Below are 26,929 nucleotides of genomic sequence, written 5' to 3'. Positions count from 1 at the left end.
ATTGCCAATTTAGAGAAGGACCGGGATATCATACAAGAGGATTTGGATGACCTTGTAAACTGGAGTAATAGTAATAGGATGAAATTTAATAGTGAGAAGTGTAAGGTTATGCATTTAGGGATTAATAACAAGAATTTTAGTTATAAGCTGGGGACGCATCAATTAGAAGTAACGGAGGAGGAGAAGGACCTTGGAGTATTGGTTGATCATAGGATGACTATGAGCCGCCAATATGATATGGCTGTGAAAAAAGCTAATGCGGTCTTGGGATGCATCAGGAGAGGTATTTCCAGTAGGGATAAGGAGGTTTTAGTACCATTATACAAGGCACTGGTGAGACCTCACCTGGAATACTGTGTGCAGTTCTGGTCTCCCATGTTTAAGAAGGATGAATTCAAACTGGAACAGTTACAGAGAAGGGCTGAAGAATGATCGGAGGGATGGAAAACTTGCCTTATGAAAGGAGACTCAAAGAGCTTGGCTTGTTTAGCCTAACTAAAAGAAGGCTGAGGGGAGATATGATTGCTCTCTCTAAATATATCAGAGGGATAAATACCAGAGAGGGAGAGGAATTATTTAAGCTCAGTACCAATGTGGACACAAGAACAAATGGATATAAACTGGCCACCAGGAAGTTTAGACTTGAAATTAGATGAAGGTTTCTAAATATCAGAGGAGTGAAGTTCTGGAATAGCCTTCCAAGGGAAACAGTGGGGGCAAAAGATCTATCTGGCTTTAAGATTAAACTCGATAAGTTTATGGAGGAGACGGTATGATGGAATAACATGATTTTGGTAATTAATTGATCTTTAAATATTCATGGTAAATAGGCCTAATGGCCTGTGATGGGATGTTAGATGGGGTGGGATCTGAGTTACTATGGAAAATTCTTTCCTGGGTATCTGGCTGGTGAACCTTGCCCATATGCGCAGGGTTTAGCTGATCCCCATATTTGGGGTCAGGAAGGAATTTTCCTCCAGGGCAGATTGGAAGAGGCCCTGGAGGTTTTTCGCCTTCCTCTATAGCATGGGGCACGGGTCACTTGCTGGAGGATTCTCTGCTCCTTGAAGTCTTTAAACCATGATTTGAGGACTTCAATAGCTCAGATGTAGGTGAGGTTTTTCAGGAGTGGGTGGGAGAGATTCTGTGGCCTGCGTTGTGCAGGAGGTCAGACTAGATGATCATAATGGTCCCTTCTGACCTTAGTATCTATGAATCTATGGATCTGACAGAATGTTACATTGCCCAGCAAAAGAGTTCAGGGGCCAAGACTCAGCCCTGCCTGACGCCAGATACTGATTTAAAATGTGCTGACATCCGATTCCCCAGATGTACACGGGCAGTGGTTCCATTATGCAGCTCACTAATCAAGTCCAGTAGAGTGGTTGAGGCACCTATGCCCTTTAAGGCCTTCCATAGCATGACTCAGTCAACTGAATCAAATGCAGCCTTAAGATCAATATACGCTACATATTTCTTGAACTCATGATGTATCTGTGACAACAAGCAGGTGGCCAAAATGGCATCTAATGTGAACTCGTTCCTTGTAAAGCCTGTCTGTTGGAGGTGACGCTTCCAGTGTAGCAGGGGCTCTAAATGTACTAGCAGAATATGCACAAACAACTTCCCTGGCATGGACAACAAAATGATTGTTCTTTCTCTCTAACGTTCACTGCACAGTCTCTTGCCCATATAAAGTGAGATTACAATACTGTCCTTCCAGGCGGTTGGAAAGGTTCCAATTCTCTACATCAGGTGAAAGATGGCCACAAGTGATTCCGCTACAGGGCCAAAAGTTCATTTTAGCAGCTCCAGCAAGATACCATCAGCGCCAGCTGCGCATCCATTTTTCAGTTTGCAAGTGGTGCACTGGCAATTTTAAAATCAAGACTGGATATTTTTATAACTGACATGCTCTAGGAATTAGTATGGGGAGCTCTATGGCCTGTATTATGCAGGAAGTCCTACTATTTCAGCGGTTCTCAAACTGTGGGTCAGGACCCCAAAGTGGGTTGTGACCCCATTTTAATGGGGTCACCAGGGCTGCTGTTAGACTTGCTTGGGACCAAAGCCCGAGCCCCAATGTCCAGGGCTGAAGAGCAAGGGTTTCACCACCTTCCTCCCTGCCGCCTCCCTTCCGTGTGGGGCAGTAGGGTTTGGGCAGGTTGGCTCAGGCTTTGGTCTCCCCTCTTGGGGTTATGTAGTCTTTTTTTTGTGTGTGTGTGTGTGTGTGTGTGTCAGAAGTGGGGTCATGGTGTGATGAAGTTTGAGAATTATAATGGTCCTTTCTGGTCTTGGAATCTATGTATCTATCGATGAAGCTGTAGTAGAGACTGCAAAAAGAACACACTTTATCTTTGACTAAAGCAAAAGGAAAAGAGATGTCCTTTTCAGTCTGTACATTTATTCTGATAACTTTAGAGCACATTCTTCCCCAAAAATCTAATTACAAAATAGACACAAGAATCTGGAATGTAATTTGAATAAGTAGCAAGATTAGACAAGAGCCCAGTATCTCCTGCTACAAAGAATCACAGCATGACCACTATTCTCTTCTATATGATAGACAGTAGCCAGGCTGGAGTTTCACTGAAGAATAGCAACATGTATCTTGGGACACACCTTTCTGAGACATCACCTTTCTCTTCCTGTCATTCTGTCACCGCTGCAGCCAACAGAAATGCTGCAGTTTCCTCATAAAAGAAAAGGGGGTGCTGCCAGGGTATCATCCGCAGCAGCCCCTTGAGCTAGTCTCTACAAGTTCTTTGGTCAAATTTGACCTTCTTGCGGAGGTGGATTAACTACACTGACGGGAGACGCTCCCCCATTGGCTTAGTAGTATCTTCACTGAAGCACCACAGCGATGCAGCTGCACCGGTGCAGCATTTTACGTATAGAGCTGTCCTCAAACCTCTGCTTGATACTGAAGATCTTCTTTCCTGGCCTTGCTTATTCCAGTAGTGGGAACTGTCCGTACTTTATACTGATAGTCAAATGAAAACCATCTCAAACTTCAGACCTTGACTCAAGGTCTGACAGGATTTAGTCTGTCACTTTGTCCTGAACAAAAACCGCCAACAAACTGTGGCATAACTTGGACACAAAGGGCCAGATTCTCAGCTGGTGTAAACTAGTGTAACTCCATCAGCTCTAATAGACCTATGTAAATTTACAGCAGCTGAGGATCTGGCCCAAAGACTGTGTAAGCATTGACAATCTTCAGTAACAATAGCACTGCTGGCTTCAACTCTTGTGTGTAGGTCCGAAACTTCTTTTTGAGGTGGTTTCAGAGTAACAGCCATGTTGGTCTGTATTCGCAATTAGTATTAGTCTGTATACTACAGGACAGGCCTAACAAAGAAAATAACAGAACGCCACTAGCCGTCATCTTCAGCCCCCAACTAAAACCCCTCCAATGCATTATCAAGGATCTACAACCTATCGTGAAGGACGACCCATCACTCTCACAGATCTTGAGAGACAGGCCAGTCTTTGCCTACAGACAGCCCCACCACCTGAAGCAAATACTCACCAGCAACCACATACCACACAACAGAACCACTAACCCAGGAACCTATCCTTGCAACAAAGCGCGTTGCCAACTGTGCCCACATATCTATTCAGGGGACACCATCACAGGGCCTAATCACATCAGCCACACGATCAGAGGCTCGTTCACCTGCACATCTACCAATGTGCTATATGCCATCATGTGCCAGCAATGCCCCTCTGCCATGTACATTGGTCAAACTGGACAGTCTCTACGTAAAAGAATAAATGGACACAAATCAGATGTCAAGAATTATAACATTCATAAACCAGTCGGAGAACACTTCAATCTCTCTGGTCACTCGATTTCTGATCTCAAAGTGACTATCCTTCAACAAAAAAACTTCGAAAACAGACTCCAACGAGAGACTGCTGAATTGGAATTCATTTGCAAATTGGATACAATTAACTTAGGTTACTTTTTATAATGAATCCACCATTCCCAGTCTCTATTCAAACCTATTTCCCCTTGTTTATTCCCCCCCCCCACACACACACTGTTCCTCAGACGTTCTTGTTAAACCCTGGATTTGTTCTGGAAGTGGCCCACCTTGATTATCATACACATTGTAAGGAGAGTGATCACTTTAGATAAGCTATTACCAGCAGGAGAGTGGGATGGGGGGAGAGAGAACCTTTTGTAGTGATAAACACCCATTTTTTCATGGTCTGTGTGTATAAAAACATCTTCTATATTTTCCACAGTATGCATCCGATGAAGTGAGCTGTAGCTCACGAATGCTTATGCTCAAATAAATTGGTTAGTCTCTAAGGTGCCACAAAGGTACTCCTTTTCTTTTTTTGAGGTGGGTTAAAGGCTGCTATAAATTGGTGGGCAGGACAGTCTGACTAATACCAAAGGGCTCTAGACATTGCACATCCTCAGGGCAGGTTTATTAAGAGAATACGTGAAAGGTTCAAAATAATACAGAACACTTAACAGGGCTGTATTATTTGTACTTTCCACATCTAGGAAGGGGGATAACACAGCACTTTCTGACTACTGTCAAGAGCTTCTTCCTGGGTCCTTTCATGGTGGTCTTACTGCTTAGACACTGCAGCTGCTATTTGTGTCAGGCGCTCCTTGCAACCTGCAGTCACATGATCCACGTCATGTGCTCCCTGAACTCACTCCCCACAGTCTTAAGGGCTGAGCCTTGGAACAGGGTCTAGGGATGTGTGCATACAGGTAAACTCTTCTTTCTTCTTTGAAGAAAGGTTCTCAGATCCTAAAATGGATCTTCAGCTGGTTCGCAGCTTTCACTTCACCTCCTGTGGCTCTGTTCATCTTTTGCAAAATGGCAGTAATGATAGTTAATTTCTTCATAATGTGCTTTGATGTCTATGGATGAGAACTTGGTATTTATTTTGCAGGCAGAACTCAGATATCAATCATTAGCTCAAGGATACATAATGCTTGCTTAAGAGCCTGCCAGTTTGGTTCTGCCTCTTTAGATACCTTAGAGCTGCAGATCCTTGGATATAAAACTCTTAAAAACTGAAACCATGAAAGTTAACTTTCTGGTGCAATTGGATGTTAAGCTTGATCTATGTCCAACTTTTGAGCATGTTTTTGGGCTAATCCACTTAATTCCTGGCTACCTGCACTACAGCCAGACATGTCCTCTTGCATCCCTTGCTTGATCCCAGTGTGACAGACAAAGCATATAGGGGAAAACCTGCACTGCTTCCTGGATCACGTGTTCTGTTATATTTTTGTGGTGGGGGAAGCCCTCTCTCACACTTCAGACCAGCTTGGAGAAGGGCTAGCTAGACTTCCTTTGTTCTGGTTAGCAGAAACCCATGTAGAGCTAGGGAGCACTAGCAGAGAACTGACAAATGGTACCTTCCATCTTTTCTCCCTACACTTACTCATGGTGAAGGTCAAGGCAAGCAGTAGTCTGAGGGACATTCATCCAAGGTAAACAGCCAAGGCTGTCACTTGTTGCTACTTGCATTTCCAACAGTGGCTCCTTTTGGTCTTTAAATGCAAGGCCATGGACGAAGAACATGTTCAGGCAAGGACCCAGTAAACTATTGAGATGTTGGTAAGGGACTCTTTAGGCTGATTTCCTTAGCTCTCAACAGTCCACATTTTCGATTTCTCTATGGGGACGTCTCTGGTATTCATGTCACTGGTTCTGTTGGGAAAGCCAGAGTCATGCATTTCTCTCATGCCTACCCTTTTAACCAGCTGACCACACTTCCCATCAGTGACTCCCTGAATTTACCTCATCCACAAAATTGCAGCAGAGAGGCCCAGGAAAGTATGTGTCCCCTCTCCTAACAGTCCTGACAAGGGGATCAAAATGGCAGCAGCTCTGGTTCCAAGGTAAATTCAACCAAGGAGATGCATGCATCTTTTCAGGTGAGTTGTATAGAGTTCAGCCTTCATGTTTGCCTCAAAATAATCTTGTCTTTTCAGACCCATTTCCTCTTCAGAAATTTAATGTCAAGCCAAAATTCTTTTTTTATGACAAACATCCTCTTTTGCTAAATAGGAAGTGCTCACAACTTACTTACCAAGAGTCTGTTTGGGTTTTTTGTTCTTTAAATTGTCTTGGACCCTACACTGAAAAATTCTGTAGTAAAAATGAAACACCCTCGTGAGTTGGAGTTACCTCAGTTACAGTGAACCATTTTTCTTTTAAGGAGTGATGAGGATTTGTAAAGTTTGGATTAATATAACAGGTTGAACTAGAGCCAGGCTTAGTGTGGACAAGAACTAGGGAAGTTTTCTTAGTGGCTCTGTTAATGCACTGCAATTGGGGCCCATGACCAGGCATTCCAAAACTGACCTTCCCATGAATACTCTGAATTCTCGTGGATTTCCACTTGAGAGCATGAAACTCCTCTCTTTAACTGGGTGAGAGGAGACTAGACAGTTTAAACCAGTGCATCTTCTATCCGCTGCTTTCCCATTCTTAGTAATGAGATATTTCATTATAACATATAATAGCAAATAAAACTGCTGTTGACTGCTGTCAGTAGGTTATGCACATTGACTTATTTTGTGGGATCTGAATTGGCTACTGGTGTAATGTGCAGCAGTCATAAGTACCTAGCCTCAAGTTGCAAATGTGGTTGTAATTAATTGCTAAGTGAAACATGCAGCATGATTAATCAGCCATCTAATTGCGATAGGATAGGGGGAGAGAAGAGTGTGATTATGTGGTAAAAATAGTATTGTTGTGGAAAGAGGCTTTCATTGTGCTGACTCTCTGAGCTAGGCATTCTGTAAGAGTGGCTGGGAAAAACTCGTCATCCCGGCTTGCTTAAGGTAAAACTAGTAGGTAAAAGATTCTAGCAGTAGACCCATGTTGCCAGGAGCACTGGAGGTAGGACACAGTCTGCAGAAGTCCTTAACGAGTGTTGCAGAATAAAGATAATTCCTACAGATTTAACAAGGATACTGAGACTTGACTGCAAACTGATTTGAGATCCTTGATTGAAAGATGTTGTGAGGGCCAAATCCTCTCTCTCAGTCCATTAGTGCAAGTCCCAGTACATGGCTCTACTGCTGTAAGAGGACAAAAGAAAGCAAAAGTGGAGAGGCCGTACAGGTTGCTCTGCAATAGTCCCCTGAAGAGCAGCATAGCGGCATGGGGAGGGTGAAATGAGGGCAGACCATAGGTGCAAGACCAGTGGGTTTCAACTGTTGAGATCCATTGGCAACAAACTTGTATGGAACTTATGGTGGGATATGAATAGTAAGGCATGGTGGCAGCTGCTACTAAAGTGGTCACATTTACATTTCTTCTATTTTGTAGCCCATGGGGCTATATTATACAATTGCTATGTTATACAATCTGTTTTCTTTATTGGTTTGATTATATTATTTTCTTGGTTTATGTTTTGTATTGAATAATTCCAGTACACATTACTTCATTATACTTGGCTGTAATGCAAGGAACCTACAGGCCTGTATCCTGTATAATTAGCTAGAGCAAAGTAGCGTAAGTGTTAGTTTGTAACCTTTGGCATAGATAAATGGGCTAACGTAGGGGTTCTCAAACTTCATTGCACTGCAACCCCCTTCTGACAACAAAAATTACTGCACAACACCAGGAGCAGGGATCGAAGCCTGAGCCTGCCCAAGTGCCACTGCCCTGGGTGGGGAAGCCAAAGCCCGAGTCCCACTGCCCAATTGATCAAAGCTGAAGTCCAAAGGCTTCAGCCCCTGTCAGGGGGCCTGTAACCTGAGCCCCGCTGCCCAGGGCTGACTCCCTCAGGCTTGGGCCTCAGCCCCGAGCCCCTGCAAGTGTAAGTCAGCCCTGGCGACCCCATTAAAATGGGGTCTGGACCCACTTTGGGGTCCCGACTCACAGTTTGAGAACCGCTGGCCTACCGGTTATCCCTTTTGACTTTGGGAAACTGAATGGAGAACTGAATGTGTTTAGCAAAATTCTGGAACACACCAGTAACTACAAGGTAGACTGCAGAACATGGAAGTAATGATGTAGGCCAAAGGTAATGGTTTTGAGGATGAGATCATCAATATTAATATGTATGAATATGATATTAACATGTCAGGATATGCTAGCCTGTAGAGTAAGTGTACCCGAAGATTTAAGTGGGTGAGGAAATAAGATTTGGGCATGGAGGGTTGAGCATTAATATAAATATTCAGGACAGTGCTAGGACTCTATAAAAGGGCAAACTGCCATGCAGAGGGGTTGCTCCTTCTTTCAGTTACCTTCTGTTAAGCTATCTGTTCAGCTTCTGCAATATAGCTTAGCTACTCAACACTCGATCTTGACCTCTACCAGCGTGGGATTGAGGAGCCTGGACCATCAAACTCATTAGGCATGCTAGAGATGAGGCTCATCCTCTGTCTCCCACTATCAGGTCTCCAAGGAAGGATATGAGTGTGCTAGTTTAAGTAGCCTTTTAGAAAAGGGATTTTACCACCAGGGACTATAGAACTGTGTTACTTCTTTGTGGCTTATAGCTTTGATTACTCTCCCATTTATTTTAATAAAGATATTGAAAATTTGGTTTTGTTATCAGTGTGTGTGTCCTTGCCATGCATCCCGAGGGTCCGTAAAAGACATTGAACTTCCTATGTTCTCTGATTCTGTAGCCTGAATTTAGGACAAGAACCGAAGTATCTTCTGGTCGGATCATTGGCAAGACATAATAAATTAGCCCTATAAATTCAGGTCAACAATTGAGAAAGATTTATACTACAGTAGCACCCAGAAATTTCAATGAGGCCGAGCTCGATTTTGAAATTTCCTGTACATAATTTTACCAGTTTAGTTGTATTTTTCCACTTATCTTAGTGAAATAACCTTTTGTAACTCATAGGCTACTATATGGATTTTGTTTTGTTTTGTTCTGGGCAATGTGTAATCTTGTTTGTTGGATTGGTACACATTCTACATATTGTACAATAAAGGTTATATATTGCTTTAAAAGTCATTATTCCCTGCAGCTGAAATTGCTTTATTTATTAATTGGATAATTCTTTCTTAAATTTAGGCAGTTGAATCAATCCAGGCTGAAGATGAGAGCGCAAAACTTTGTAAACGCAGGATTGAGCACCTTAAAGAACATAGCAGTGACCAGCCAGCTGCTGCCAACATGTGGAAGAAAAAACGTATGGATCGCATGATGGTGGAACATCTCTTGCGCTGTGGCTACTACAATACAGCTGTAAAACTAGCCAGGCAGAGTGGTATTGAGGTTGGTACCGACTTCTGTTCTATATAGATTCTTATACTGTGCTAATCATTATGGTATCTGAGCGTCAGTTTGTATTAAAGAGAGATTAGTGGAAACACAGCTGTTGATCAGTAATATGCTAGCTATTTTGTGTACTAGAGTATGCCTGAATTCTTAATATTTCATTTAAATTAGTCTCTAAACCAATTCTCTAGAGTCTGTTCTCTCAGTATAGGTTTGCATGTTTGTGTGTTAAATAGAAATTAGAATTGGAATCGTAGTGTTGAAGTTATAAAGTTAAATTAATTCCTAGACCAACACTCCCTCCCCCCAGCCCACCCCCCGGTTCCTCAAATGTACTGTTACATTTTTATTAAAGAATGTCAGACTGTTGATTAAGCAGTTAGTGGAGCTTCCCATCTGTCCAGCCATACTTTCACAATTCTTGAGGTAATCAGGCCGATCACAGTAACATATAAGCTATCTAGAGTTCTGTTGTATTATTATACTACTATTAAACATCTTTAGGGGCACTTTGAATTATAAAATACTTTGGAGTAATTCATTTAATAGTTGTCAAGGTTTTGTAGCCAGAGTGTCTTCCTTCCCCTTCCATTTATGGTTTTGCTCCAAAGCAGCAATTTTGTGCATTTTATTTACATCCTCTGGTCATCTTTCACTTTATTTTATGTGTTGCCTTCCTCCTACTTACAAGTTTCCGTAAAGTTGCTGAATCATGTTGCCGAACAACACTTCAGGGCTTATACGCTTCATGTTCCTTTGCATGGATTATGTATGCAAGATGCTGACCCATACTGGATCCTGAAAGGCTTTTGTGCTCCACCAGCAACTGCAACTCAGAGGAAAATGAAATTAATGTTTTAGGAAGAAGCTGGTTCCTATGAGAATTTGGAGTCTTTCTCCTTGGAAACTGGCTTATTTTTGTCTTGCTGAGCTGTGGGGGTAAGTGTCATTGGGACTCAGAAGTGCCCCGGCTCAGTACTGTAAGCTGTCTTAGCACTTCTGACACTAGAAAGACCATGACTGTTACTGTTAAAAACATATTTTTGAGGAGGAAGAAGGTGGTGGTGGTAGTTTTATCAGCATGTATGGTTTTCTGGTTTTGTTTTAATTTTTGAGGGGAGGGAATATTTTTAAATTGGACACAGTTCAGAAAGGGGGAACTTAGTTGCTAGCCATACCAAAAGCTACAGCATTAATGTAATTGTTTGTTTGCTTCTAACTCCAACCTATTTCTTAGTTCCATGGCTGTTTCAACCAATCTGATCTTGTTTGGCCAGCAATGTCTTCAATAAATGTGAAAATGAAACGGGGGAGGAAGGGAAATAAGGAAGTGAAAAATGAGTAGAATAATCTTATCTAAGAGGAGAACATCAAATCATGTTCATAGGCATCTCTTTGCTCATGAGGTCATTGTCCTTGGTAAAGAAGGGCCATGTAACAAGAAGAATCCTAAAAAATAAAGTACTATTGTTCTTGTATCATGTAGCTGGAACTGCATGATCTGAAATCCTGTTGGTCCTCTGCTGACAGAAAGGAGGTTTTCCTCCACTGGAACAGGAGCTGTAAATCTTCTGCTGAATCATCATGCCTCTGTATGTATCAGCTATAGCTACACAGCAATAAAGAGGTTAAGGAGATTATCTCCCCTATGTAGCAGCTCCTGTTGAGCATTAATTAAACTGAAAAGGCATAACATTGGTTTTGACGTGAGCATGGCTAGAGTGGGACTGTTGTCTAATGCATTGCAGGAGTGAGCAGAATACTTTTTTGTGACGCCTCATGACTTTCCACTTCCATCTGCTGCATAGATAACTATTAGCAAACGTGAAAACTATTTTTGGATTAAAATGTTTGAGTTCATCAGCACCTGACTGCTGCCTTCAGTTCTAAACACTTTTAATTGCCTAACGTCTGAATCATTTAACTATTGAAGAAAAACTTAGTAGTTGGAGTAGAGTGAACAAAGAAAGTCTGACCTTAAGACTCTCCCAATGCCAACTGGCAAAGGGTTACTGCCTTCAACAGCAACTCCTGTCAGACCTAACATACACCTAACATATTGCTGTTGTAGTATTTGTCTGTAAAGAAGGTCATGTGAGGTGTCAAAAGATAGCATATATTTCACTGGTTATTGTAAATGTTCTTTGATATGTGTGTGGGTGATAATTAAGTTGTATGCATATACTAAAAATATGTTTTAAATCCTATAACAAGGCAGGGTTGATAAACAAGTTTTGTCCTAGACAAAGGAATGTTGATTTACCTGTCTGTCTAGGTCTCTGATGTAAATTGAGCTTTGAAAAATCTAAAACACAATGGGAGCTGCATTTTCATGTAAGTCAACAGGAAAAGCCTGGTTGACAGTGATGTGAAATCAGCCTGGGAAGACACTGGAGACTAAAACCACAGGGTGAGTTGTCTTGTGTCTAGGATCAAAACAATGAGTTTGGAGAAAATATAAGTAAAAGCAAAAGGACTTTTTGTTATCTGCTTCACGGAGGAACACCCTTGGCAGATGGGGATGACTCATGGAAAAATCTGGATCATGCTTTGACTGAAAATCTGCAGGCTTTGCAGAAAGTCTTTGAGGATGAGAAACCATTTTAGGCAAAGGAGTGTAGACTGCTAAAGTTCTTCCTCAAGTAGATGCAGCCATGCATTCCATTTTTGGGTGTGCGCACCCAGCAGATCAGAGCCAGAGAAATTTGCCTAGCAGTACCCGTAGAAAGGCAGCTCTTGTGTATCATGGCTATAGCCCCTCCCCTACCTATAGTCTCCCTCCCTCCCCCCTCCCTCCCCTTCTGCTGTTCTTCCCTGACTACATAAGAGTGCACCCTGACCCTCCCACCACCCATAACTGGAGTGGGAGCTCTGTGTGTTCTCAACCTCTCAACTAGTTTAGTTTTTCTCTTGTATATAGTTGTTAGTAACCTTGGTGTTAGAGTAGTGTCAGTTGTAGTAATGTGTTTCCCTTGGTGGTGCCCTCACCAAGGTTTAAACGTTGTCCGTGTGGGGGAGTGATCCCCAACAGCAATCCCCACTTACAGTGCTTGCTCTGTCTTGGTGAGGCCCACATCAAGGAGCATTGTGCAAACTGCAGATCATTTAAGAAACAGACTCAAGTAGCTTAGAACCTTCACCGGAAGCAGCATCCCAGAGAGAGAAAGTAGATGGGCTCAGGGTTTGATCATTCCACACTTCCTGTCCCAGTGTCCTCCAAGTGCCCATTTTGACTCCTTGGTCCAGAGCACTGTTCTATCATTGCTCCTCCCTCCTCATAGTCTCTTCTTCCCTCCCCCCTGGGACAGGTTGGCCCGCTTTCACAGTGCTTGGGGTCAATCACCACCAATGGCTGGGTCCTAAGCGCCATCAAGTCCAGTTATGTTCCTCTCCACACCAACTCCCCATATTCCCTCCCTGCCCCTCTAATGAGATATTGCTACTCAAGCTGGTATATTTTCTGCTTTGAAAGCAGTGGTGGAGATTCCGCAGGAACACCAGGGTCACAGCTTCTACTCCGATACGTCTTGGTACCCAAATCCAAGGGAGGGGTAAGAGCCATCCTTAACCTTAGCGGACTCTACAAATATATCAGGAACGTGAGGTTCTGAATGGTCACTCTGTCTCAGAAGACTGGTTTGCTGCTTTGGGCCTTCAGGATGCTTACTTTCTGTGGCTTGGCAAAATCGCCACCTGAAAGTTCCTTTGGTTCAACATGGCAGAACGCCACTTTCAATACACAGTGCTTCCCTTTGGCCTCTCCTCTGCCCTCTAGGTTTTTATCAAGTACACCAGAACAATGACCATGCATCTCAGAAAGGAGGGAATTCATATTTTCCTGTATCTGGATAACTGGTTACTGAAGGACAGATCCAGAAAGGAAGTTCTTGCTCATGTCAGGGCAACGCTGTGCTTGCTTGACCATCTGGGTCTCATCCTAAACATCGCAAAGTCAACCTTGGCTCCCACTCAAAAAATCGAGTTCATTGGGGCTTTGTTAGATTCCACAATATTGAGAACATTTCTGCCGATGACTGTTTTAGACAATTCGCCGCTTTTGCCTCTCTCTGCAGTCTCAGCATTCCACGACTGTTCAGGCATCTGAGGCTCTTGCGTCACATGTCCACTTGCATGCAGGTAATCCAATTTTCAAGGTTGCGCCTTTGCCCACTTCAGATGTGGCTCAGGATGGTCTACTGTCCTGCTTGTCATTCTCTAGATTTGTTCATCTCCCTCCACTGGTCCTGAACTACTCACAGTGGTGGATGCATCCAGAGAACATTTGCCAGTGCGTTCCCTTTTGTCCGGCCCTCGCCAACCAAGGCATTTGTTACTGATGCCTCACAGATGGGTTGGGGGTCATGCCTGGGGTTGCTGAAAGTACTGGGACTGTGCTCAGAGTGGGAGTCTTCACACCATATCGACTTGCTGGAGCTTTAGGCCATCTACAATGCACATCATGCTTTTCAACACCATATCAGTGACTCAGTGGTTCACGTACTTACCGACAATACCACTGCGATGTATTATGTGAACAAACAAGGGGAAGCCCACACCACGTTGCTCTGTTTAGAGGAGATCAGGGTGTGGTAGTTCTGCATTGAGGAGAACATTGCTCCAGTAGCCATTCACTTGCCCGGGGTTCAGAATCATCTTGCAGACCATTTCAGCAGTTATTTTCCACAAGTCACAAATGGTCCCTGAAGACAAGTGTCCTCTGGGTCATCTTCACTTCTTGGGGCAACCCCATTACAACAGCCAACAAGAAGTGTTGTCTGTCCTGTTCTCAGTGGGGCCTCAGTGCTGGCTTCTTGTTTGATGCTTTCTACCTCAGCTGGCAGTCCGCTTTCCTGTATGCCTTTCCTCCGTTCCCGGTCATTCTAAAGATCAAGGCAGATCAAGCCAAGTTCATTCTCATGGCTGAGACAGTGTTGGTTCTTCGACCTTCTTGCGCTGTCAGTTTAGGTTCCCATCCTGTTTCCTCTCCATTCCAACCTACTCACTCAGAATCACGGCCACATCTTGCATCCCAGGCTCAGCTCCCTGCATTTTACGACGTGGCTGCTGCATGGTTGAATGAGGAGGAAGAGCAGTGTTCAACAAGTCCTGCTCAACATTAGAAAGTCCTGTACCAGAATAGCCTATTCAGTGAAATGGAAGTGGTTTTCTGTGTTGTCATTAGCCTTCAGAATCCAACCAATCCTGGATAGAAGCCAGCACATTTTGGAGTACCTGCTACACCTTCAGTTGTTAAGGCTTGCACTTAGTTAATTGAAAGTGCAGCACTATTGGCATTTCATTCCCCCTCTTCAAAGAAGATCATTCTAGCCTATGGTAACAAGATTCTTTGTTCGAGAGTCTAGCATCTTGTCCCTTTCCGCTCTTGTCAGAAAACTGCTTTCCTGGTAGTGATAACATCTGCAAGGAAAGTGTTAGAGTGCAGGTTCTGATGGGAGAGCATCCTTATACACAGTTCTCCAAAGACAAGGTAACTCTATGATCCACCCAAAATTTGTGTCTGAAGTGGTCTCTGTTTCATTTGAACCAGGTGGTATATTTACTTGTGCTTTTTCCTGAGCCGCATCCTCCTCTGTAGGATCAGCCTCTCCATACCTTAGAAGTCAGAGGATGTCTAGCCTTTTATTTGGACAGGACTAAACCGTTTCGTGCATTGTCTTGTTTGGTTGTGCAGGTACATGCAGCCTACATGAAGGGTCAGGCGGGCTCTTCACAGACAATCTCCAAATGGGTAACATCCTGCATCAAGGCTGCATACAAAATAGCCTTGGCTATGCCCCCTCAGTGTGAGCATGTTCATTCTATATGAGCGCAAGCAATGTCCATAGCATTTCTCATTCCAATTTCCATATTGGACATTTGTAGAGCTGCTTATGTGGACATCAGTACATATGCTCACAAACCATTACACCTTAACAGCATCTTCCAGAGCAGATGCAAGCTTTGGTAGAGCGGTCCTGCAGTCCTCGTTTAGGTGGATTCCAAGCCCTGTCTTCTTGGTGGGAGGAGGTACTGCTTGTGAGTCATTTAAGTGGAATGCATGACTGAAGAAGAAATGGTTACTTTCTGTAATGGTAGTTCTCTGAGATGTGATGCAGACCTGTAGTCCATGACCCACCCTCTGTCCTCTCTGCATTAGAGTCCGATTTCCAGGCATTCAGTCCAAAGGCACTTGGGGAGGGTTGGGGCAGCGCCGCCTCCTGTAGCCAGGGGAAGGGCTACTGTCACAAGGCATGAGTACTGCCCCTCTAAGGGTACTGCTAGGCAAATTTCTCTGGCTCCAATGAGCTGGGTGCACGCACACCGAGTGAATACATATCTCTGTCACATCTCAAATAACTAAATTTACAGTAGGTAACTGTTTCTTATGTTTAGTCTTAGAAGCATGTTATACTTTTGTTTTATTTGTAACCAATTCTCTTTCTACTGTCCTTTCTCAGTAGCACGTAAATCCTCTGTTCTTTATTAATACATTTATTCGTGGTTTTATTATAAATTCATCTCAGTGCTGTAATATTAAATATGAATCCTCAGCTCCACCAAACAGGTTGTTGTGTACATTGTCCCTTTTGGAGATAGTGAAGTTGTTAATGTCTGTGAGTGTCCTATGATGGGCTGGATATTATAGGGGAATGTTCTTCAAGGAGGCTCAAGGATTGCGTGCACTTAGTTTACCTGTAATCCCCAGTAAAGGCCGGCAGAGCTTCTGAGGAGATTGTTTGGGTGGCTAACAGATGCCGTGACAGGGAGCTGACGTTCAGTTTAGCACCAGCAAGTCTCTTTCTAGGAGTCCGGTGACTAACAAGGAGATTCGGTCCTGAATACCTTCAAGAAGCATTGCACAGACCTTTTTATTGGTTTTTGTCTGGCCAGACTTTATATGTTAAAAGTTAAGACTGAATTGCATGGAATCTAAATTTTGACAAAATGGGGCCAAGTTTCCAATGTAGACAACCTCTCATTAGAGGAAAGTGAAAACACTAATGCAAAGAGTGTCTGTCACATCTGACTCTTTTGAAGTAGATCTACTACTGTTTATAATTTTAAGAGTTTTGAACAAACGGACTTCTTTAAGTGAATTAGAATTTAATTATAATCAAAGCAAACTGTTGCTCAGCAGAAACACTCTGAAACCATTTATTGAGATCTTTCATGTTGTGGTGCAGACTTAGGGAATGTTAATATTCAGTTGTTGCTCAGAATTTCCTGATTTACCAAGCAGATAGTTTTTATTTTCTCTAGCAGAATAGAGGCTACTGGCTCACAGAACGAGGTGATGCATGGTTCCATAGAAGTGATCCTCCTGGGATTCTAGCTGAAGATTTTGGGGGGAGGGGGAAATAGTACAAAGGCAAGAGAAGACTGAGCTAGTTTGAACCAAATAGGTTAACTACTTTCAGTAAAATTCCCCTGAACTGTAAATTTAAATAAGTAGTATTCACCTGCCAAAGAGCAGGCAGATGGACTTCCTTGACCCTGCAGAGATAGATAGATACATTTCTCTCTCTCCCCCTCTACCCCCCGCAATCATACCAAAAATCAGTGGAGTAGATTTTAATGGATAGATTATTAAACCCTTCACAAATGAAATGTATTCGAATAACTCCAGTGATCACTAGACTATAGTAGTGAACTTGTGAAGAATAAGATTTCAAAGCTAGATTCAACAGTAGCAGGGTTTTCAATAAAGCCTTATTTAATGGCAGACCCTACCACGTATTCTTTTCTCTAAAAGTTTCCCTTTACGCTTTTAAAATAAGCTGAAAGGCTAGATAAACTCGTACATTAACTTTCCAAGCTTCCTACACATGGACTACTTTTGATAGCTTGCTCTTACCCTTCTTAAAATCTTGGGGAAATCCTGATGACATACCTAAAGCATTGGATGTGGGGGGTGGGAATCAACACTTTATTTGGAATTTTGTAGATACAGTTGATACAGGACTTAGTAACCCCCTTTCCCCACACACCCCCCACAGCCCCAGCCCTTTCCTAGAAACAATACTTAAGCATGTCTTTAATTGTAAGGCATGAATATAATGTATTTGACTTGTGCTGCCTGCTGCTTTGGCCTACTTTCCCTAACAAACCTTTGGAAGCTAAACGTGTTTCCACCTCATGGTGTTTTCCTTTCTGCTAGAGAGCCCACTAATGTGGACATATCCCCCATTGTCTAGTTACAGTAACAAGTAGAAAATAGTTGCTAGATTTTGTGAATTCCTTCTTTCCAGTGACCCCCTCTTTTTTTGTCCTATGACTGCAGACTCTACCTTGAATGGTCCCTTTCAGTATGTACTAACTACTAGTGCTAAATACTCTGTTCCACCTTCCATTTAGCTGTGATGCTGGAAGTACCTTTCCCAGATCTGAAGAAGAGCTCTGTGGCTCGAAAGCTTGTCTCTCTCACCAATAGAAGTTGGTCCAATAAAAGATATTACCTCACCTACCTTGTCTCTCTTCTCTCCAAAGCAGCCCTATTCTATCTCCTAGGCTACGTTAAGTGTCTTAGCCACTACCACATTGCTGTAATCTTCAAGAGGCAGCTGCTGTGGGATAGGCATGGTTAATTCTGTAGTAGGCTACAACTAGCTTGCCTCCCACCAGGATTATTCACAGGTTTTTTTCCTCCTAGGCTTGTCCACATGTCCACAGCCTCAATACAAGAGGCACACTCACTGAGCAGGCAGTTTGACCACTGTAGGAGTCCCCTGGGCTAAAGCAAAGACCTGGAGAAGGGTTTACAAAACTTTGGCAAATAAGAACTGTATTTTTCTCCAACTCAACCTCTCCTTAATCTGCTTTCTTAACTCTACCTCTGTGATGAATCCAGATGGGAGAGGACACATTCAGGTCTTTTTTTTTCCCCCAGACTCTAGTGTCTGGGGGAGTCTTGCAAAGGTAGCTTTCTCCTGTAAGCTACCTGTCAGAAATGTGAGAGTCCCATATCCCTTTTGCCTATTCCCTATCTCTCTTAACTTCTCTGGATGCCTGACTCTGTATTAGGACGCAGTTTGTGAATTCCATGTTTATGCATCTTTTAGAAGGAGTTAGACCAGTCTTGAGCAAACAATTCCTGCTCTCTACTTTAAAAAGTCCAGTCAGCGGGGCTAAGGCAGACTCCCTGCCTACTCTGGCTCTGCGTGGCTCTTGGAAGCGGCCGGCATTTTCCTCTGGCTCCTATGCGGTGGCATGGCCACAGGAGCTGCGGGGGCGGTGCCTGCAGCCGGGGACAGCGCATAGAGCTGCCTGGCCACGGCTCCACCTAGGAACCAGAAGGAAATGCCAGATGCTTCCAAGAGCCACCTGAGGTAAGCACTGCCAGGATCCCACATCCTGAACCCCATCCTGCACCCCAGCCCCCTGAGCCCTCTTCTACACCTAAACTCCCTCCCAGAGCATGCACACCCTCCTGCACCCCAGCCCTGAGCCCCCTCCTGCACACAAACTCACTCCCAGAGCCTGCACCCCCTCCCACACTCTGAACCCCTTGGCCCCAGCCCGGAGCCACCTCCTGCACCCCAAACCCCTCATCCCTAGCCCCACACCACAGTCAGCACCCCAAGCTGGAGCCTGCATCCCCCCCGCATGCCCCAATCCTCTGCTCCTGGAACCCCCTCCCACACCCTGAATCCCTCATTTTTTGGCCCCAGCCCAGAGCCCTCACCCCCTCCCACACTCCAACCTCTTGCTCCAGCTCGGTGAAAATGAGCGAGGGTGGGGGAGAGTGAGTGATGGAGGGAGAGGGGAAAGAGTGAGCAGGGGTGGGGCCTCAGAAAGGGCAGGGCCTCGGGGAAGAGACAGGACAAGGGTGTTCAGTTTTCTGCAGTCAGAAAGTTGGCAACCCTAACTGTTGTGTGGAGAAGGGTGCTGGATGTAAAGAACCTAGAAAACCTTAAAGGCTTCAGAGCTATGCAGAAGCTCAAATTAAGGGGAAAAAATAAAAATAATAAAATTCTTATGGCATGCAAAATCTTTAAATACAGGTTATCTTGAAAATGGGAAATAAAATAACACTGAACATTTAATGTGTAGTAACTAGATTCCTTTCCCTTTTTAAAAAAAATAAAAACCATTATTTGACTTTCCCAAGTGATACCAAAATATAATCGAGGACTAAAAATGTCTGTCTCTCCAAATAATGCTTATGGAAAAATCTGGGCTGCTCACATTTGTTCATTTTATATAGATAGTTGGTTTTTTTTTATTTTTTTTCTGACTCCTTAATGAGCTGATAAATCGGGTGGAGGAATAAAAGCTAGATTGTTAAAAACTTTTTTTATATAATGGCATATAAATGAAGCTCATCAGTATTAGTTTGTTGGACTGAGTAATAAATAATCTTATTGTGATTCTGTTATGACCTTGAACTGCAAAGCCAACATCAGAAATGCATAGTTTTATTTGCAAATTCATATACAGATTCAACTTGCTGGCAGAGGTGATCTGTTAATTTAGGCATTGTATTTCCATGTTCTGCAACATTACATATTATAATTACATTTTTGTCATTCATCAACAGTAAAATCCAATTTTAGTGAAAGTCTTCTAGTAAGTAATCTGTAGAACAATCAGTAGCAGTCATTTTCAGAGAAATTTGATCCTTCATCTTTTGTTTTAAATAAAATATTTGTACAACATGTCACGAATTTTTAAATGGTCCCTTATTTTTGGATTTACGAGACTAGTGAGTACAAATGTGCAATATGTAACGTACGGTCCCTATTCAACAATGAGATTTCTGTGGGTGTTGACCATATTTCTGTTGGTGTTTCATCTTTCATTATGTGTTAAGATTCTAGAGGCACTCAAATTTTTCATCCTATTCTGCTGATCATACTTTTTATTCTGGTTTCATCTCCTGTGAAGTGAGAATAAATGTTTTTCCCCTAATGCCCTTACTATGTAAAATGTACAATAGGTGGGATTTGTTCGCCAAAAATAGGAACCTAAAGTTAGGCTCAAATCTAGAGCCCTGCAAATCCGCGGATATCCACTCTATATCTGTGGATCAGATGTGGATGCAAATTTTGTATCCGCACAGGGCTCTACTCAAATCCATTTCGGTGCACCTTACTGATTCTACTCCTCCTTGCCTTGCCTTCCCCCTTCTTAAACCATTGCACAAGATTGTGTCTCCGGTTGAAATACTTTCAGAATGGATACCTTTCGAAGCACCATGGGAACTAATATGAGAAGCTGAAGTAGTAAGTGGTTGAAAATGGGAGTTGTTGCATGAAAAGGTTTGAAGTCGCCCATCTAGTCCATCTTGTCCCCCTTCCCTGTTGCATCATGACAGTATTGATTCCATTATTCAGAAACCATTCCTAATGGAAAAGTATACAGTGGCCTAGCCTTGAATATCTCAAAAGATACCTTCTGGAAACTCTTGTGACAGTGTATCCCATTGTCTAATTTTAATTAAATTTTCATTCAACTATTTTAACTCTTTACTTGCTGTTGATTTGTCTTAACTTAATTTTACCTACTTTTGGTCAATTGTCAGGTCTTTCCTAGACCACTTTCTTTCTTTAGAGGGAACGTTCTTGTGATCAACTTGTCATATTTTATTTTTTCCATACATTACCCTACTTGTTTCCTTGTTCTAAGCTCCTTTATTCTTTCTTATTAAATATGGTTCCCCAAAACTGAAGGCAGGCTTTCAATTGAAGACAAAAGGGAGAAGATAGTCATAGTCATAGAAAATAGTCACTTTGCAGGAATCACATGTAAGACCCTTATTGTGTTCACCACTTTTGAAAGTTCGCCTTTGCCTGAGTTGCCTTGCCCCAATCTTCTTGTGGATTTCCTCCCAAACTGGAGACTCGAGACAGGTCTTGAAGTTGACTTTTCCTTCCCAGTTGAGACAGTAAAGCCACTCCTGAATGCCCAGCTGATTTCTTGAGTTAATCAAGACTGAACAGTATTTATCCTGTCCTTCAAAGTATGGTATTGATGAAACTTCCCAGGTTTGTATCATTCATAAAATTGATCTCTGGTTTCTTTTAAGAACAGCTCAGCATTTAATGAACCTAATGGATTCTTCTGGGTTTCCCCACTGGCTGAGCTGAAGGTAAATTTTCTCTGTAAATACATAGTTCACAGTATTGAGGCACATTAGAAACTATATTCAGGATAAAGGCATTCGCTGATGGCTTAATGCTTATAGTTGCCAGCAGATGTGATCTCTTGTAATGAACCATGTGACCTTAATTTGCTATTGTTTGCCAGCAGGAGGATCTTCCAGATAAGGGGTCACTTCTGTTTTCTAAAGGCTGTCGTCTTCTATTTTGGCATCTTTCTCTGCTAAATGGTATACGACATTATAGTGGCACTCTGCTCATCCGTAACAGATCGGTAGCAGTATCGGCATGTCCCAGAAACATACATGTGCCCCAAGTTTGAGCACTATTAGGTCTGCTAAATCTCCTCGCACAAAGGCAAAACTGGCAATTCATGCTTACTCTGCATGCCTAAAGTGAATCAGGTATTTTAATCTTTGAGTTGAATGAATTTTAAAATAATCTGCAGTCACACAACAGGATGTGGGGGCGGGGCCCCTCTGGGGAATCAGGAATAGTATCCTGTGAAGAAGGAAGGTACTGTAATACATGGCTAGATGTAAAACTCATATTAAATTATTTCCTAATTATTCTATACTTATATCTGACTGAAGCAAAGTTACCTAAGTAAAAACTCAGAAAAATACCTCACATTTCAATGGTGGGGGGAAAAAAGTGTTACAAACATGTAACATTCAGAAATATATATGTGTAAATATTTTGTGTGGATATATACATACACAAACTTAGATATGAAGGTGTACCAACTCTTAATGTCTCTTTCACACAGAATAACTTGTAAACACACAGGTATAATTTATTAAACAAAAGGTAATGTATTAAATGTACATGAAGACAGGTGAGAAGTTCAGATATTCAGTGCTGACACTTTTCATGAAGCCTATTTTATATATATTCTGCAGAACTGTATTGCATTCTTTCCAATAACATGCAGAAATTAAGATTTTAGCATTGCCTTTGTGAGGTTTTTTGTCTTTAGAACCCCTTTACAAAATTACAGTATTATGTGTATTATTCTTAACTTAATGAAGACTCCACCCACAATTCTGTTCTCTGTAGGAAACCACCACTGATCTCTTGCTGAATAGCTCTGTGGGATGTGAGCAATAATGTCTACTGAATATAGAAGATAATTTAAGTGTCACAAGACTCAAAAGTACACTTTTGCCAACATATTAAATAGAAACCAAGAGAGAGGCTAAGCAGAAACCTTGAAATGGGATGTCCTTTCACAAAGGCTGATGTACAAGAGAGGACCAGTCTGGCATCAGTAGTAGTTACGTGTAGTCTACTAATTCAGTATTTTTATTTTTTATGAACGTCCCATTTTAGTCAGTAAGCTTCTTCCCTCATCCAGTGATAAGGGGTGGGCAGGCTGATTTTGTCTGTCTTCAGATAAACTGTCATGAGAGATGACTGCCTAGCATGAGGGAATCATTCTAATTTTTGTAAAAAGGGGAAAAGTTCTAAGAGGCAAAATGTGGAAATAGGTTAGGACGCTACACAAGCCAAGTGGTGTCAATTTATTGAGATTGATTTTCTTTATTTTGCTCTCTTTCTGTGTCTGACATTACAGTAACAGCTTCTCTGAAAAATGTCTTTTGTGGGGGCAAGAAAGCCGGACTTTTTGATTAACTGAAAGAAAAATGATTGTTGATCTTGTGTTTTGCTGTCCTTACCAGCATCTCAGGGTTTAGCTGATCGCCATATTTGGGGTCGGGAAGGAATTTTCCTCCAGGGCAGATTGGAAGAGGCCCTGGAGGTTTTTCGCCTTGCTCTGTAGCATGGGGCACTTGCTGGAGGATTCTCTGCTCCTTGAAGTCTTTAAACTACAATTTGAGGACTTCAATAATACAGATATAGGTGTGAGGTTTTTTGCAGGAGTGGTGGGTGAAATTCTGTGGCCTGCGTTGTGCAGGAGGTCAGACTAGATGATCATAATGGTCCCTTGTGACCTAAATATCTATGAATCTGTGTTGCAGCTTCTTGTGCAATGACTGACTAGAAGCTGTACAGTAGATAAGTGAAATAGTCAAGATTTATACAGAACTCAGTTTTACCAAACTATCCATTTTGTGTAGCTATTAGCAGAATGTAAAGCCATATTTTGGCACTGGACCGGTTAGCTTCATTCTTATTTATTAAATAACTTGGGGAGACAAAATGGGTCACCTGACTGTGAGTGGTATACAATAGCAGAGGGTGCACAAAACTTTCAAACTAGTTAATAATTTTGATTGCAGCAGTTCCTGACTGAACATATTCTCTCTGCTTCCAATCAAGCCCTAGTGAATCAGCTTGGCTTAGAATTTGTCTTTTTCTTCAGGAATAATAAGAGGGAAAGGGGCCGTAAGTAATACTGTCAGTGTTAAAATGAGAGCTAGAGGAGTAGGTCAGGAACACTTGCTAGAAATATTGTATTTTTGGTAGATCTTGTCATTTGGATGTTTGTTGTTTTTAAAATGAGGAAATATCCAGATATTGAACAGGATGTGTGGTTTGAATGCAATTCTGGAAGTGGGGAAACAAGAGCATTGCAAATAATGATAAAGGTATCTGTATAGTAAAACACCTGGCCTACAAGTTTGACTGAGAAGTTTTCAGTTATGCTTCTGTGAGGTTTTTGTCTTTATCCACACACCACTTCATAAGAATCTTGCTGTTTTTCCCTCTTGTCCTCATCAGACTTGCCTCACAGTGGGGTAGATGAGTTGGACTTGATTGGCTGCAATAAATGGTCTGGCAGTTAAATTTGTTGTTACTAGAGGCCCTGTTGTTCTAAGCACTGTAAAATAAGTTAGTTAATTAATGATAACAAGATGCCCCAGGCCCCAAAGACCTTAAAGTCTAAATATATTAATGTCTTCTCTATCAGCCGTTTTTTCCAACTTTTCGCCCTAGCCTGGTTAGTCATTCTACTGTCAGGGAGTAGTTTTCGTTAGCACAACCTTAGCAAGCAGCTGGCGAAGGTGGTGAAAGAAGGTGGTCCTGGTTGCTGAGCTCCTGCCCAGCCAGCCGGGGCATATCTTCCTGTGGTAGCAGGGAGAAGACCACTAAAGAAAGCATCCAATGCAGAGGTGAGAGGGGGAAGCTGAAAACTGGAAAATAGGAATAAGCTTATTTCCACCTCCTGAAGCCCTCTTATGAGCCCTGGAGGCTTCATCACATTGTGCTTGCTTGACAGTTAGCTGTTTGCTTTTGTGTGTCTACATGTTACATACTACTGTGTGGGGTGTGGCCAGTTACTGATCTGTAGAAGTGGCTGAATCAGGAGGAGGGCAATTTTGATAAGACAACGTGCTAATGTCTAGGTTCACCACGAGTTCCGTGAGCAAGGCTGGCAAAAAAAAAAAAAAAGGCTAATGCAATCTTTGAACATATAAATAGAAGTAAGAGTAGCGTATATGGCATTGATGAGATGAATACTGGATGCAATTCTGGTATCTGCATTTTATAAAGAATATTGCAAAATTGGAGAGGATGCAGAAAAGAGCCAGAAAATAATTCAAGGTCTGGAGAAAAATGCCTTCCAGTGGGACTTAAATACCTCAATCTCTTAGTTCAGCAAAAAGAAGATTAAGATGTGACTTGATTACTGTTGGTATTTTCTCCCTGTGAAAGTACTATGTACTATGAAGGGTTCTTCAGTCTAGTGGGAAAAATGCATAACAAGATCCAATGCCTGGAAGCTGTCACCAGACAAATTCAAGTGAGAAATAAGTCACACATTTTCTACAGTGAGAGTGAGTTTAACCATTGGAACAAACTACCAGGGGAAGTGGTGGATTCTCCATCTCTGGATGTCTTCAAATAAAGACTACATTCTTCTCTGGAAGACTTGCTTTAGTCAGACTCAAGTTATTAGGCTCAATACAGTGGTAACTGAGTGACATTTAATGGCCTGTGTCCTGCTAGAGGTCAGACAAGATAATTCTGGCTTTAAAAATGTATGAATCTCATGTATTAATAATTTGCTAATGAACAAATAATTGCACAGGCCAAAACTAATAGTATGCATAATCTATTTGAAAATTATTTTATCCTAAAAATATGAATTTTCTGTGTGTATTTGCAATTTAAACAGAGGCAAAAAATTTAAATGATTACTCACTTGTAAATTATTAGGGCATCAAGCAAACGTTTTAATTTTTCAGCAAGATTATTTGCTGACAGGCAAATCTATACCTTCTATGTACAAAAGTGCCGATGTATACACTCCGTAGTACTGCAGAATTTTAAACAAAAGCTGTTCTGATCTCTTTGATCATCAGTCTGTGGTTTGGCTATTCTATATGTTAGTTTTCAATAACTTACTGTGCAAATGGCTTTGCAGCAGGACATTCATTGAGTTTATATTTTTCTCTATAGTCCTTTTAATATGCAGTGTAATAGCTTTCTGAACACCATTGTTTCATGAGCATAAAGTGAATGATTGAGAGAGAAGGGAGGCCATCTGTTGTTTAATTTGTGCTTTGTTTTGACTATCCTTCTCTGTGTGGCCCAATCTTACCTTGATGTTCCCCAACCATTTCGGCTTCTACTGTGACCTCTTCTTTTGCCACAGTTCTCTTGGTACCTTGTACTTCCCCTACACTCAAACTATGTTGAGATGAATTATGCTCGTTGTTCTTTATGAACACTATGAAACTAACTCAACGGAGTGATTCTTTTTTACCAGCAGGATTCTATCCACTCCTCTCAGTTGGGTCAGTAGGCATAGGCGCTCCCGTTGAAATGTCTGCCTTCCCCTCTGTGATGACATTCTTCTTTCTCTACCCCTCTTCTTTCTTCCAGCCCTATCCCCCTGGGCAATACTTCTTTGGCACATGTTTTTTTTTTCCTGCCTCTGCTGGCCAATTCCATTTTATTGTTTCCCTCCATGTGGGAATGTATATGACTCGCCTGTCTGTCTTCTGGCTCCTTTCATCCATTTCCCTCCTACAACATGTAGCAACTTGTAGTAGTGTAACATTAGTCAGGGTATGCTAGATAGTCCTTGAAGTTCCCATGTGAAAAGTACACCATAAACTTAATTTGTGATATGTTTAAGTGTAGAAGAGTAATAATAGCAAACATTTTACAAGCAGAGGTCAATGACAAACTTAGCCTAACTTTGTAGTTTGCTGCCTCATCCCCCAAATTGCACCTCATGCTGCTGGGTTGCTAATTAAAAAGCAGTTGTATAGAATGTGGCTGGTGACTTAAAGCTTAAAAATAAGCTCTAAAATATGTGTAGTAAGAAGTCCTTTATCTTTGATTTAAACTGTTATGATATCACAACATGGTATTAGACTCCTATATTGTATACATACTGTGTATATTAGCTAGGGATAGGTGAACACTTGATTTTTGGTCCTTATTTGAAGAGCACCGGAAAAGCATTTCTACTCTTCTTGAGTTTTGGGTTTTTTGGGATTGGTTTTTAGTTTTTGTTTTTTTTAAACCGACAGTACATATGGTACCATGGTACATTTACATATATAACTTGTATGCATGTTAAATATAATCAGACTTGAAATTCACACTCCTGGTGATTTACTGCATGCAACTCAGTGTTTACTGGTATATTTTCAGCACTTTTGTAGTGCCAG

General features: G+C 42.0%; 1 protein-coding gene across 5 annotated transcripts in view; it reads left to right on the top strand.

Moving 5' to 3' along the window:
- Positions 1 to 26,929, top strand: part of MAEA (macrophage erythroblast attacher, E3 ubiquitin ligase) — a 112,899-nt gene that overhangs the window by 34,972 nt on the left and 50,998 nt on the right. For all 5 annotated transcript variants that reach the window (XM_077815960.1, XM_077815956.1, XM_077815959.1 and 2 more), the window contains exon 3: positions 9,034 to 9,237. In XM_077815960.1, the coding sequence (XP_077672086.1) occupies positions 9,034 to 9,237 (204 nt within the window). The remainder of the gene's footprint in view (positions 1 to 9,033; positions 9,238 to 26,929) is intronic.

Source organism: Eretmochelys imbricata, chromosome 4, assembly GCF_965152235.1.
Source record: "Eretmochelys imbricata isolate rEreImb1 chromosome 4, rEreImb1.hap1, whole genome shotgun sequence".
NCBI lineage: Eukaryota > Metazoa > Chordata > Testudines > Cheloniidae > Eretmochelys > Eretmochelys imbricata.
This window is presented reverse-complemented; position numbering and strand designations above follow the sequence as displayed.